Source organism: Bombyx mori, chromosome 1 (assembly GCF_030269925.1).
Source record: "Bombyx mori chromosome 1, ASM3026992v2".
NCBI lineage: Eukaryota > Metazoa > Arthropoda > Insecta > Lepidoptera > Bombycidae > Bombyx > Bombyx mori.
The window spans coordinates 1,532,122-1,547,221 of NC_085107.1; the positions used below are offsets into that span (position 1 = coordinate 1,532,122).

The 15,100-nt window shown below is 37.9% G+C and overlaps 1 protein-coding gene and 1 long non-coding RNA gene across 2 annotated transcripts; one reads left to right on the forward strand and one right to left on the reverse strand.

Moving 5' to 3' along the window:
• Window positions 1-1,084: 1,084 nt before the first annotated feature.
• Window positions 1,085-2,261, reverse strand: L130 (uncharacterized 100270783). Its single transcript, NM_001145331.1, has one exon. The coding sequence runs from the start codon at window positions 2,186-2,188 to the stop codon at window positions 1,220-1,222; it is 969 nt and encodes a 322-aa protein (NP_001138803.1). The 5' UTR covers window positions 2,189-2,261; the 3' UTR covers window positions 1,085-1,219.
• A 2,068-nt stretch (window positions 2,262-4,329) lies between these two features.
• LOC110386368 (uncharacterized) lies at window positions 4,330-14,559 on the forward strand. The gene is made up of 4 exons (XR_002431563.3): window positions 4,330-4,460; window positions 11,784-12,008; window positions 12,279-12,463; window positions 13,593-14,559. It is a non-coding gene; the product is annotated as an uncharacterized LOC110386368 (long non-coding RNA).
• Window positions 14,560-15,100: the final 541 nt, after the last annotated feature.

Below are 15,100 nucleotides of genomic sequence, written 5' to 3' on the forward strand. Positions count from 1 at the left end.
AAACGCGTCTCTTACTACGAATATATTCCGTTTTTAGATTGGCTTGTAACGAACGCACGGCAACCAAAAATAACTGTTTTGTCTTACTAGAACCTTGCGTTGGATGAAATATGTATAATGGAATTTCTCTTGCAATAGGGAATGCCGTGTATAAGAGAAATGACATCTTCACCATTTAAATATATTTAAAATTGTATATGGAAAAAAAATATTAAAATCTTTCAGTAAAAATAAACTGCTTGAAATATATTTTATATGTTACTGCCATCTACAGGAGCAATGAGGAGCTAATAACAAGCCATCTAGTGACCAACGTCCGTAAACAGAATGTGTATAAGAGAAAGTAGCTCGCTTTTTCTCTCTTCAAGATCTAGTGGTTCAATCGAAATTACAGCTTCCACTTGGAGACGACCTGATAGTTACACTGGAACTTTATCGTATAAATACCACCAGCGTTGGGGTCGAAGTATTAACGAAATTCATGGAATAACAAACAGGATAAGAGAACTAGGATAGATAGCGCCCTATTTTAAAATATATAAAAAGTATCCACATACTAAACCTAAGAAGAAGCTATAGATCGATATGTGTATCGTCGCTGTCTATTTTAATAATATTTAGGTTTCAATTGCGCTCGAAAGTCAAATCAAAGAAGCCGTTATTGTTTTGCGGCTGAAATTGTTAGCGCGGCAGTGGCAAGCCGTGCGTGCCATTTTTTAAACAGCCAAACATAATTTCGTAATAAAATGAACTGGTTTATAAAGCATCCTAACATTTTAAACGATTATCAGTGAAAGATGATTAAACTACTTTTTTAAGTTTCTAAGACTATTTCGTCGAGAACAACTTCTTCAAAGCTTTGACTAAACAAATTACCCTTTGCGGCTTACAATAACGTTACAGCTTTGCAAAAGACCTGTCGACTTTGTTGCGAATGGCTTGCGGCGAGCACAATATTAAGTTTTACACAGGGAAAAAAACACATTTTATCCAATAAATTAGACAGAAAAGATTTTTATTCTCATCTTTATTTTTAATCTGTTTGTATTGTAAGCTAATAGTTAAAGAGCCTTCTTTGTATTTGAAAATATTTATTAGAATTTCAGTTTAATATCCTCTCTCATCAACAATGATTTTTATTTATTTGGGTGTCTTTTCAATTTAATATTATTTAGGATTTCATAGTAATTGAGTAAACCTTTGATTTTGCTAGTTGTTTTCAGTTTTTCAGTATTCCAGTTCCAAAACTAAGCTGCGAAGGCGTCTTAAGTCCCAAATGTCCGCTCAGGCGATACAGCTTTTCATTCAAAGAAGTGGTAGCTTCCATCTTACGCAGAAACACATTCTTGCATGATGTATTGAGAGTTTTCTCTGTAATCGTTTTAGTTGAATCAGAATCTAAAGAGTTTATGATCGAATCTGCATCGTTGTCAAGGTTGAATATGTTCGTTTGTGACTCCTGCCGCCAAAGCTTCTGCAAGTTCAAAGCCATCAACTCTAACTGAACTTGTGATAGTTCTCTGATGACATCTATCTGAACCGACATCATGTTGTCGCAGGTCTTTAACAAAGAATTCAGGTTTTCTAAAACGTCAGCGCGGCGCTTCTGTATGCTGTATTGGTTGTCTATGTTCCTCTCGAAGAAAGCAAGGTGCTCATACAACTCAGCGAGCTGTAGAGAACACGATATGTATTGAGCCGAATGGTGTTCAAAGTCGTAGTAATGTTTAGCTCGCATGAGCCATTTGTGTGTAAAAGCAAAAAGTTTTCTAGCATCTTCTGCTGTACATACCAAACCTAAAGGTACTTTGCTTTCCATTTCTATCAAATCTAATGAGGGAAAGCTGAAAAGCTTTTCGGGAGTACCGTCTCCTTTTGATTTTTCAGCTCCTAAGTCTTTTAGGTTTTCTTCTTGAATTTTAGTGTCATGATTATCATCAGCCATTTCCACAGTCTTCCATAAGTCAGTTCTGCAAGACGGCTCTGAGAAATATTTGTTTAAGATCTTCTTTTTGGATAGCTTGAACAGTGTGAGCCCGTACTTGACCCAATGGTGACTCAATTCTAAAAAGTGAATTTCGAAATCTGCCTTTTGGAGTACAAATTCCTCTGGCATCAATTTGCAGTTGTCGTGACACGTCCTGAGCACGTGGTACGCAGCACAGAGATGGTGTCGAGCGTTACCCATTTGATTAAGGTATGTAAAATAGTTACCTAAGCGTGCTGTCTTCAAAGCCCAGTCCTGAGGCGTTCCTTCTTTCATTTCCAGCTGCCTTCGTAGAGCGGTATGATTGTAAAGTACATATTTTTCAGGACAATTCAATTTGTTATACAAAAATGCTTGCATCTGGACGTTGTTTGTAATGACTTTGTCAATTTTTTCTGGATTCACACGTTTGATGTTAGCGATCGATTCTGTGGTGAATAAGTCTTCTGCGTCTAAAAACTTATCGGTTTGTGATTTTTCTATTTTGTCATAGAGTTCCTCCATGCTTTTCAGAATGTTTGAAGCCTGAGTGAACTGATCAAGCTGTATAAGATAATAACAAAGCAGATTTTGAACTTTCAATAAAATAAATAGACATTCTTCTCGGATTGCGTATGGTTTTAATTTGTCGAACGCAACTTGAAGGATATTCTTTTTTTCTACGAGAGAGCAAGGCATAGTTTTGGCGGAAAGAAGAGATAAATAGGCGTCCATTGCAAGAGACCTCACGTACTGGTCGTGATTCTCCTTACCCAAAGCTACCAGTTCCATGCCCAGGGTGTGCATGTCTTTCTTGAGACTTTGAAGGCGTTCCATTGAACTCTTATTCTTGATTACGTTCCTCACATTTTCGAACGTAGTTGTTATTCGATCTAATGTTTCCATAACGGATTTAAAACACTTGAAATTTATTTTCTAATTATCTAAATATAACAACGACTATAAAGAATTTTTATTCCGAACTGTCAGTTGTAGAAAATTGTTTTCTTGTCATTATAGACAAAAAAAGATTTTTTACCATTATTATTTGTTTTAATTAAATACTTCTTTATATAATAAACTAGCGACCCGTCCTCGCTTCGCTTCGTGGACTATAATTTAGTATTGTTTTTATTGAATTTTCTTATATACAAATCTGATAGGATATTGTATAGTGAATCGTTTGTAGTACCTCCATGACTCTATGGCTCTATGACTCCATGGGTCTACCACGTGGCTCTCTAAATTGTGAGCACTGCCGTTTCCCTTTTTTTCTTGACTAAAATTTTTCTTGAATAGCTTTTGTTACTCCATATAGCGTCATTTGAAAGCAAATATTGTATGGCTGGATATGAGTCAATGAATGTTTAGAATCTGGCCCATTTCAACCAATTAATATGTGGCTTTGATGGCGGTACCAATGGCGTCAATTTCATTTTACCGCTCGCACAACACAATCTAGAAGCTTCATTTTTAAACTTAAATGCCTTGAAATACTGACACACAACGTTAATTGGTCCGCACAGGAACAATTTGTTCTAAGCTTTAAAATTCAGTGTTTTACATCTTATGTATTTTTAAATATAATTCCGACCGAAGCATTTGTTTTAAACGGTTTTCAGTTTTATTACATTCTCTTTTACGATATTTCCTGGCGGTAGGAGGAGGTAGGACCTCCTGTGAGTCCGCACGGTAGGTACTACAACTCTGCCTATTTCAGCCGTGAAGCAGTAATGCGTTTCGGTTTGAAGGGTGGGGCAGCCGTTGTAACTATACTGAGACATTTGAACTCACATCTCAAGGTGGGAGGTGCCATTTACGTTATACATGTCTATGGGCTTCGGTAACCACATAACATCAGGTGGGCTGGGATCTCATCCACCAATCTACGCATTAAAAAAATAATAAAAAAATTGCAGCACGCATTCTGTCAATGTTCTGTCAAACGTCATAAGGTTACATTAGAAATTTTAATATGTGGTAGTTATTTATTTTTTAATTTTCTAATTTTGCGCGCATTTTTCTTAATTTTTTGCTCTCATAAAAACCTTCTCCTGACAATAAAAAACGCAACAAAAAAGAATTATCCAATTTGTTGCTGGCGTTCTGAAGTTACGCGCGTGCATACATAATATACATTACGCAGATTCAATTTTACATATACCTAAGATCAAAACAAAATACATCTTAAATACTTTTCATCGGTAATCTTCATTGAATAGCGATAAAATATATGTAGTGATTTTATTATTATTGCACAGACAAGAGAAGGAGTTCGCGGCCCTCCTCTTGTTAAGTGGTTACCAGAGTCCATAGATATCACAACGTAAATCACGCCACCCAATTTGAGATTTGAAATCAAGGTTATATATCATAGATTATACACTTAATATATTTGAGGTTATATATTGACACATTATCATTTTTGCGGGGTTGATTTTAATTTCACTATGTTATTCCTTCATCGTTGAAGTCATTCGTGGATATGAATTAAGTAAGTTAATTATAAATTTATATGTTTATAATTGGTATAAAATTGGTATGGGCTTTGTGCAGGATTTGATTATCGGCACAATCGTGTAGCTCGTTACAAGTAAAACAAGCGTCTCATAATTTAGGCCACGACGATTTCATATTATGTGTGAACTTTGTATGATATCCATTGTATTTTCCCTACACATTTGTCGGTAGCCTTAGGGGCTATTCCACTTTCAATCTGAGATAATTTGCTAACACCTAGCCCAAGCAAGACCAGTGCTTCGCAGAATCTTCCAAAGGATAGATGCCACCCACTGAGAAGATCCGGCGCGAAACTCAGTGTGCTGTGTCTATGGGCTAGTTCGTTCGACGAACTCTTCGACGTTTAGTTTATGCTGTTGGTTTCCCAAATAAATAAATAAGTAATCTAGGAGTTTGACGAGGACCGAGACCGGTGCTTGAGGGGTCTAAAAGCATCGGGAGTGGATCCTGAGGATCCGACAAGACATGTTTCGGGCGACGGCGATTTTGCATTGCTCCATCGCCTGGGTCGGATATGTAATTAGCGGCGGTCACGATTAAAAGGTTATCATGTAGCACCGTTTTGTCGAAGTACCGTTTTGACGCAACCTTAAGATACTTACGTATCGGTTCTAATAAATATATAGATCGTCGTGAAGGCCGTCATTCCTTACGTACCACGTTTTTCCGACAGCTATCCTGCAGAAATTGGATTGAATGACCTGGAGAATCTTTATGTGCCTGAGAACTGGCCCAGGTCATGAAGAAGCGTATGCAAGTTTTGTAGAATGTCACCTTGTTCCGAAGGGTCAATTTATTTCGCTTGCGGGTAATGGAGTAGAGTCGACCGAGTAGGAATATGGCTCGGTCGCGTACTGACTTAATGTGGGGTCCAAATGTTCAAAGGTCCTGGCGAGAGTGACGCCCAAGTGCTTGGCTTTCGAAGCCCACAGTATGGGATGGCGGGAATGAAGTTACCGCGCATAATTCGTGACGAGATACTGGCAGTGGTGTCAGGAGAATGACCCCTTCTGAAGAGCACGGCTCTGCTTTTCGTGGGGTTGATGTCGATGCGCCATTTCCGAAATCACTGTCCTAAGTTGTTTTAACTGGCTCAGCTAACTGATCTGGAAAATATCGAAACATGTTAGATACTTGTACGAATTCGCGGATTGTGTTATAGCTCATAATGACTGTCGAACCTTTTAAATTATAAGACATCATAGCAGAGGCCAAGAAAATGGTATCTATGCACATGAACTGACAATATACTCTAAAATCAAGCATTTAGATCTTAGACTTTTCTTTGTATCATCTTCTTCTTCTTCTTAGTCGAATACTTTATTGCTGAAGGTCGTGTCCCTGAAAGCCCTTCGTGGCTCTTTGTACCATCAGCTTCCATTTGCTTCGGTTTTCGGCTTCTCTCAGGGCAGTCGCAACAGAGAGTCCAGTGAGCGCAGTTATCTGATCTGACCAACGGTTTGGTGACCGGCCATCGGGTCTTTTCCTTCTACATTGCCCAACTCAGTCAATCTTTCAAGGTTGTCTGGTGGTCGCCGAGCAATGTGACCAAAGTAACCAAGAACCTTCTGGTAGCAAATCGTCGACAGTCTCGTTTCTATACGAAGTTGCTCGAGGACAGATTTTTTTGTTCTCTTGGCGGTCCACGGTATGTGGAGCATTCTTCGCCAACACCACATCTCGAACGCTTCTATTTTTTTCCGCTCTTTCATCAAATAAGGTTTAAGTTCAATAAATGATGTAACGTGAGATTTTTTTGGGAATTTTCAGCCGATTTATGAATAGAGTACGTAATATCAGGTATACTATACCTGATACCTAATACAACATACCAATAACTCATACGAGCTATATTCATCCAACAACTTTGATTTTAATATAAGTCTAATAATTTTCAGAACTACATCATACATTAGGGCTAAAATAAGTTTGTTTCTCCAATGTAAACTAGGAAAACCCATCAGCAAGTCCTGACATAAATGAAAATAATAATATACGTAGTTTGGAGTTTACCTTCGTGTGTAAGCCCTAACACAGACACGAACTTAGGTTTCATAAAAATATTTAAATTATTATAGTATCCTTTACTATACGTACTATACTATAATTTTTGTTTTTTGTGTAATCAACTTTGAAATTGTTTTCCCATTTTGTGCATTTTTTGCACAATGTTTTTCTATAATTTTTTTTACCCGGCTACCGGAATGAGTGAGAATGTTGTGTTTTCAAGCGCGTGTACGTATGTGTAATTTTTGGTACGGTCTGTAGCCTGAACATTTTGATGGATTTCAACAAACTAGAGTTCCCGCAGTAGTCGAAATTCGACTATAATATAAACTCTTCTATAATCACAAATTTCGCCAAGGCTACACTATAAAAAATATTAATAAAGACAAACAGTATTTAATCTAATCTCAATTTGACCACAGACGTCAAGAACAAAAGTTTGACAATAAATAGTATGCATGCGTGTGTGCGTTAAATACATGGTATGTAGTGTGTGTAATGTTTTCTTTATTGATTTAATGTATATTTTATGCATTATTTAAAAAAAATAATTAGCATTGTGCACTTCTTCTCTATATTCTCTATAAGTGTAGAAAATTTCATATTCCTCCGTCCCCGTAATTTTCGTAAAAAGGGATACAAAGTTTTTCCTTCACGTATTAATATATAGATGAGACATCAGTACATTCGTATCACCGATTCTGCTCATAAGTTAACTTGAATATTTCTAAAGCCGGCCTCTTATTAATTCAAATGGAAATATAAGGGAAGGCTGTGTTAGCAGTGCGTGGAAATTTACTCTGCAACGTGTTATGCTCTAAACATTATTCATTGGTAAATGCAGAATGATGATGATGTCTGCAGCGTTGTTTTCTTTTTAAATTCAATAGTACAGTAATTAATTGCTTGCTGTGTCGTAATTAAAACGGTAAGCTATATTGCTGTGAGATAGCATAGGTTTGTTATAACAATTGTCTTGAAGATTTGATCAATAATGAATTATATGCATCAGCGAAGGTATTACGGAGCGTATAATATGTAGTTTAATTTTTAGCTGTAGACGAGTAAACGTGTCTACTGCCTTTTTTTTTATCAGGAGGAAATCGCCGGACTCCCACCCTCGCCCACTGGGGATGGATGGCGGGGCATGTCGGAGTCGAACCGACTAAAACCTCCTGTCGCTCAACAACCCACGTCCGAGCCTCGCATGAGACAGAACTCATGAAAAGGCAAGGGGAGGAGAGTGAAGCGTTTAGTGCGGAGCACATCTCTCCCATCACCCTGCCCCTCGGGACGCCGGGCCAGCGATCGTCGGCGCCACGACCACCAGCCCTCTCGGTCGGCAGGCTGTCCGAAGCCCGCCTAGATGGCGCCGGTTTGAATGGGTTATCCTACGAAATACCCCGCTGGGTCAGAACCAGCGTGAGTCGAGGATAGCCAGCCTTCCATCACCCGGATGCTCTTGCGTAAAACGCGTGCAGAGCAGAGCTCATATTAAAGGGTTGCAGCAACGCATAATTTTTCCAACCTAAATGCCGCCAATCCATCTTGAGCCTTATTTTTTGATGCCATTGTGGGCCGAAAATAGTATCTGATGGTAACTGGCTACTGTCACTCATGGACCTCAGCAATATTAAGGGAACAGTCGAGCCGCTGGTTACTTCTGAGTGCTCTCCAAAGCCTTATTTGAAAAAGGACATATCCTAGCGCTCAGGTAGAGGGGAGAGTACGGGCCAGCGCGCACATCATATTGCATACCGATGCATTTTACATCAGTCATTCATTTTCGAGTCAGTTCGTGTACCGACATCAGCAAGGCGTCGTGTACTCGCATAATGTCATTTTTATCATATAAACAGCCACCAGTTTAGTGTAAGCATATCAATAAACAATAACTTAATGTAGGAGTTGTTATCATTATCACAACAGAGGGTTGTGTGGACAAACCGTACAGGGAGTAAAGTTTTGGAATGAACGGTACGTGGCAAAAAAGATCTCTGAAAACGCACTGCGGATGAACGCAGTTTTTTTTCGGTAGTATGGATGGACTCTGATCCGGGGCAAGCGGTGCGATGTTAAAAACGAGATGACGGGATAATCTCGAACGAGCACTCCTGTGCGAACGGAGTTTTGCTTGTGTTGTCTTTTCGGCCTTTAAATTTAAATCCAAACGCAATAGTTCGCGACAGAGATATATACAGAATGACGGTATCTGTTTGGGGGTATATGACAAAGGGAAATCTTCCACTGAGCGCGTGAAAATCGGTAGACCGACAGTCCGAATGTTGCAAATTTTGGTTAGAAATGTTGTTGACGCGATTCAGGAATCTGTCAAATACTTTTGTTTTGTGATAGGTGCCCGCTACATCTACGCGTGTGGATTTGACAATGCCCCTTGGGGCCTGTCAATTATTTACCGTGCAAAATCCTGTAAACAAGTTTAGTATTCACTAGCCACTAGCTGATTTAATATTAAAATAAAATTTATTAAACACGGTGAAAACGTTACGAATTTAATTTTGCTCGTAGTTTTCATTTGTGGTTAGTTTTATGGTAGTAAAATTTACTATTTCGAATTGACCGCGAATAGCTGAGCTGGATTTGCCTTTAATGTAACGTGCCCGGGCTGCTTAACTATGTATAAATAAATGATTGTGCTTAATTTGACGGACTCTCAAAATAATTTCGTTTCTGTTTTTTTTTTTTATTGATGTTTGGTATTTCAGATATCGATTCATTTTGATTGACAAATATATAGGCGATTTATTAACTGTCTTGTATTGAGCGATTGCAGGAAACCCAGATACGCTCTGATATTAGTAGTGGTAGTGAAATAGTACGACAAATCTCCGACTTTTACCAAATCTAAATTCATGACATTTTGATGCCTTCTCCGTTGACAATCTATAGTCAGATTGGGATTCATGTGCTGGCATCATGGTAGCATCGCCTATGACGTACATATATAATTCCCAAAGTAATGTTTCTGTCAACTGTCAATTTCAAATGTACGTCAACGACGATTTTTATGTAGTATGTAAATTTAATTATCACTTCGAGGGGTGAAGAAAGGCTATTGGTTTAAAAGACATTTTTAAAACTTAACAGGAGATCCATTTAAAGTTTAAAATTTGGAAAAAATATCTTAACAAAACCTTTTTCAGCTATTTGAATGGAGTAAGCTTAATTGGAGTTCAATTAAAAACATCGAACTGTTGATGCTAGTACAAAATAAGACACACCTTTGATTGTAAATATAAATGTCGCGTATTAAGAGAAACATCGCTTAACCATATAGCCTCTCAACTTATATTCATGTTTTACTGAATGCAACAGAATTGGCAGATCTCACTTTGCCTTTCAAAGGTCAATTCCACTCGAAAATGATGTGATACGCTTTCTTTTATAATTCAATTTTCAGTGCTTCAACAAAAACAAATCAAATAAAACTTTTTTAGCTTCAAACATTGCGTTCGGCGCCAGTTATATGACGGCAAACTGCGAGTGAGGAGCAGTATTACGTTAACTTATAAAATACTAGCCGTACTCGTCCGCTTTGCTGGGCATTTAAAATTAGCATCATTATTTATTGTCATTTTTATTAGGGAGTCCAACACTCATATAAATATTAGCCTATCCATTAAGCACATGTATTTTCTCCGTGGATACCAAGTTTCAAGTCAGTCGGATGCATAGTTCACTAGTTATAACGGAACTTCCGTAAAAAACACTGTAGATTTATTATTTAAGATTTCACGACTGATGTCGACACGTGCGCAACGTCTGTCGCTAAAGCCTTGTTCGGACTAGGCGAGTATTTTAGTCGAGTACCGAGTAATTTAATAGCTAAACTGCTCGCTACTGCACAGAAATCGTTCGCATTACGGTCCAGTAGAGTACACAAGTGAGTGGTGTTTTGCAAGATGAACAGGCTGCAACGCAATAGAGTGAATAAACTTATTGAGCTAATCGTAATGGCTTTTTTAGAAGAGATGGATGAGGAAATTTCTGTGATAAAAAAAATAAGTTATGGGTACGAAAATGGATCGATAGAAGAGATAAACTAGGAGCTACTAAATGTCTTCTGAAGGAATTGGCATTGGAACAGATCCCAAAGAATACTTCGATAGTTTGAGAATGTCCGAAAGTTGTGTTAATTTTCTTTTAACGAAAATACACTCTCAAATTCAGCGCAAAGATACCCATTTGAGAAGTGCTACTAATGAACTCGACTAATCAACAGGTTCGGACTTGTTTAGTCAGTGAGCCAGTGAGCAAGGATGCGTGGTGGGAGGCGCTACTCGCCCGAAAAAATAAAACAAAATAGATTGACTTGACTAAATTATTTACTAACCTACTCGACTAAATTTTTGGTGTTCAGACACATTTAGCTACTAAATTACTCGGTACTCGACTAAAATACTCACCTAATCCGAACAAGGCTTAAGTAATACGTCATAAGGCCCCGCTTAATGTGAAGTTATTTCGTATCACGTAAAGCGGTTGTTCGCGGCATTTACTCATTAAAATGTTGTCAACACCTGACGGAGTAGTCATTAGGGTTGCCAAACAATTCAACTTAATAATACTTTTAAATATGTCGTTACATTAAGGTATCGGATGGTAACAGAAATGTTATTAATCAGAAGAAACATGGCCTGTATCAATGAACTAGATTAACTGGTCCAACCTTTGGAGAATCAGGTCGTCTACATCGTTTTTTTTTTATTGCTTAGGTGGGTGTTAAGTGGTTACTGGAGCCCATAGACATCCACAACGTAAATGCGCCACCCACCTTGAGATATAAGTTCTAAGGTCTCAAGTAAGTTACAACGGCTGCCCCACCCTTCAAACCAAAACGCATTACTGGTTTGCGGCAGAAATAGGCAGGGTCCTACCACCAGTACGTATTCGGACAACGTATTAAAAACACGTGTGTACTACCCTTTTGAATATTTCTGCAACGAATGTTCGGGATTGCTTGAAAGGAGCTTTGTGCTAATGCTTTTTTTTCTTGAGATATGAGGCCTACGCCTCAATTGTTTAGTACATATGCTCTCCTACCCTTCACTGTAAAACGGTAAAAATAGACGAGGTGGCGGCATTTACGTTGTTAATGTCCACGGGCTCTGGTAACCACTTGACGTTACAATGGCTGTGCACTAAGAAGATCATTTGTGTACACAGTGTAAATAATTAATTAACAGAAATCACTATGCCCATAAGTTATTGGCAGCCCTGACATAACGTATGGTCAAATCGGTGGCGTTTAATTCCGTTTCGTCACTAGATTTCAGAACAGTGCGCTCTCCGCAGATCGGACGTGACTGATCATATGCAGAGGATCATGTCAAAATTCTCCATTAGCCGAATATTAATCGTTTTCAATCAAAATTCAACATTTCATCAGCATTTTGTATTGGATTCTGCTGCAATTCCGCATTTATCGAAAAAATCTCAAACTGTTGATGTTTACTGAAGGAAAAACGATTAAAAACATTGGTATTGGGTTGAGGTGATTTTAACATTTATATTTGTTGTAACACAAGTGAATTGTTTAATGTGTTCTGACGTAAGCATGCTAATGAACTGATGCTAAGTGCTTATCGGAGTCTATGAACATCACAACATGACCCAAGCGTGAGGTCGAAATCTCATTTGCATTGTTGTATTCTCATCCATCCATTAAATGTATGGATGCTGCGTTATAGAAAAATTTGGTACTTTGATTGACCGTGGACTACAAGACCATAATTAATCAATACCCCGCCTTTGCCTTTTCTAGCACGATTATTATTTTCCGCTACGCTCTTTCAAATACACCTATTGAACAGAACAGAATGAATCGAGTATTGCAATTGAATTTAAAACAGCAATGAAGGTTGTATCAACTGAATCAATATATAGAACAAAATACAAATTATTTGGGGTTCTTGAATAAAAAGTAAACAGGAAAGCACAAAGGACCAGGTATGTAACAATAAATTTTTAAAGTAACAAAATAAAGAAAATGCACTAATATTTTATCAACACATTTTCTTTAAACTGAATAATAAAATTTTTATTAAAATAAAGCAAGCGGAAACATGGATAGATCGAACGAATAAGGCTCACAAATTTCGCCTTTTGTTCGGCAAGGTATTACACAAACAAAAGATAGCTCGAAATTTGAATATAAATCGGTCTACGATACGGGACGAAAAGTTTACAACAACAATTTTCGGACCGTCGGTCTACCGGGCGAAGACACCTCTCTGCTGATGTTTTTCTCTTTTCATTACCCAGTCATTCGTGGTCCCGCTCAGTGCATTCAGAAGAGGGCAGGCCACATCGCTTACAATACAATTTGGCATATTTATTGACCGATTCAAATGATTATGACAGCCGCGGTCTAATCTCCAATCATCACTATGTCGTCGTGGCCTAAAGGATAAGACGTCCGGTGCATTCATCTCTTACGATGCACCAGTGTTCGAATCCTGCCGGCGGGTACCAATTTTTCTAATGAAATACGTACGTAATACGTTTTCCTACTTAGGCTGAGGGCCTTGAGAGGCTATATCAGCGTTACCCTAGCGTGTAGATGAGCTCTAGGCTCAAACCAGGAGGTGTTGCTAACACTGGCCCTAGAAGAGCAGTGCTTCGCAGAATCTAACACCGGATCGAAAACGCGACCCACTGAGAAGATTCGGCGAGAAACTCAGTGGGCTGTGTCTATGGATTAGTTTACTCGCCGGATCCTTCGTGGCAAGCGACGGATTCGACGAGAAAATGTTGACGACTGACTTCCGCGGTGAAGGAATAACATCGTGTAATAAAAATCAAACCAGTAAACTTATAATTACTGGTGGTAGGACCTCTTGTGAGTCCGCACGGGTCGGTACCACCACCCTGCTTATTTCAGCCGTGAAGCAGTAATGCTTTTCGGTTTGAAGGGTGGGGCAGCCGTTGTAAATATACTGAGACCTTAGAACTTATATCTCAAGGTGGGTGGCGGCATTTACGTTATAGATATCTATGGGCTCCGGTAACCACATCACAGCAGGTGGGCTGTGTATAATAAATAAATAAAAATGTTATAAAAATACTCTCTTTTCAGTTTATGCAAGACAGGGTTGACCGAATGATGTTTCACCATTTAAACAAAATATGACCGTAATTACCTAGAGTACGCACTTAAAAGTGTCCAACTCGCATCAAGAATTTAATTGATAAAATGGTGATATTTCACAAGAATAGGGAAATAGAATCCACGTTGCTGTATTTACTTTTATCTACTATTACTACTTAGAGTACGTATACGTGGACTAGTGATCTAGAATCAGTAATAACTTAATTAAGTTGCCTTATAAAAGGGATGTTTCTTTAAAGAACCTCTGATTTACCTAAAAACTTAAAATTTCAAGAATAAAGTTAGTTCGTTTTATTATATAAAAACAGACTGAAGCATAATTACATTATGGCTTTTGTTTAGCATGAAAAAAAGTTCTTAATTTTTCAATCAAATATGTCGAACATATAACTTGTTCTGTGTTAATATTTCTTTAAATGTAACTCTGTGACGCTTTCATATATTTGTGAGTATTTTAATCAAGGCGTTCGGAGTTAATATTTATTCCAATATTGAGCGTCAAAAGCACCAGTTCTCAAGCTGAAAAGCTGTTTAATTAGTTTACGTCGCACTGGCACTGTCGTAAAATAAAGAAAAGTTTTCTCTGACGGTCCACTCAACTATAAAATGTTCTTTTAAAACGAAATGAATAGATAGTAATTGTAAAATCAATCAAGACAGTTTGACTTTTCTGTATTATTTTTCTTCTGCCTGCAATACTTTTTGCGTTTCATTCCAGAGAGGACTGAAAGGGTAATCAACTTTTCTTCCGTTTAGTTTTCGATCTACGACTGTTAGACATGACGGTAACTGAGTTACAATAACAATAATTTTTTTTTATTGCATACACACTCACACACACAGCCACACCACCTGCACAGCCCACCTGGTGTTAAGTGGTTACTAGAACCCATAGACCTTCACGGCAGAAATGGGCAGGGTGGTGGTACCTACCCGTGCGGACTCACAAGAGGTCCTACCACCAGTAATTAGTTTGAGCTTATTTAATTATTTATTTTATGACTTCTGTGGTGTATCTAGATCTTACGTACTACTCTTTGTATCTTCAACAAACATACATAAACATTATATAATATCAATTCGAGATCTTGTTTCGATTATATAATGTACATCGCATTGAAAACTAAGACTACAAGTAGTAATCATTTGTAGTAGTATAAAATTAACATCACTAGAATCGATTGGTTTGTGTCATCAATTTTACGTTTGTATCTTCATTTTGCCTTCCATACGTTTTTGGATGTATCCGTAAGACGAATGTGGAAACCTGCATAGGACATCGTTCAGATCAGAATTGAAATTTTAAAAGCTAACGTATATTTGAAGGGTCCTGACGTTTCCATCTGTGGTACAGAGTTTCTAGTACCTAGTTTATATTTGTGCAGCGTTGTAAGCAAAAGTGTAATTTATCATCTGTAATTGTTCGCCACGTCCGGGAAACATTAAAATAAATTGATAAATGAGTTACTAACTTA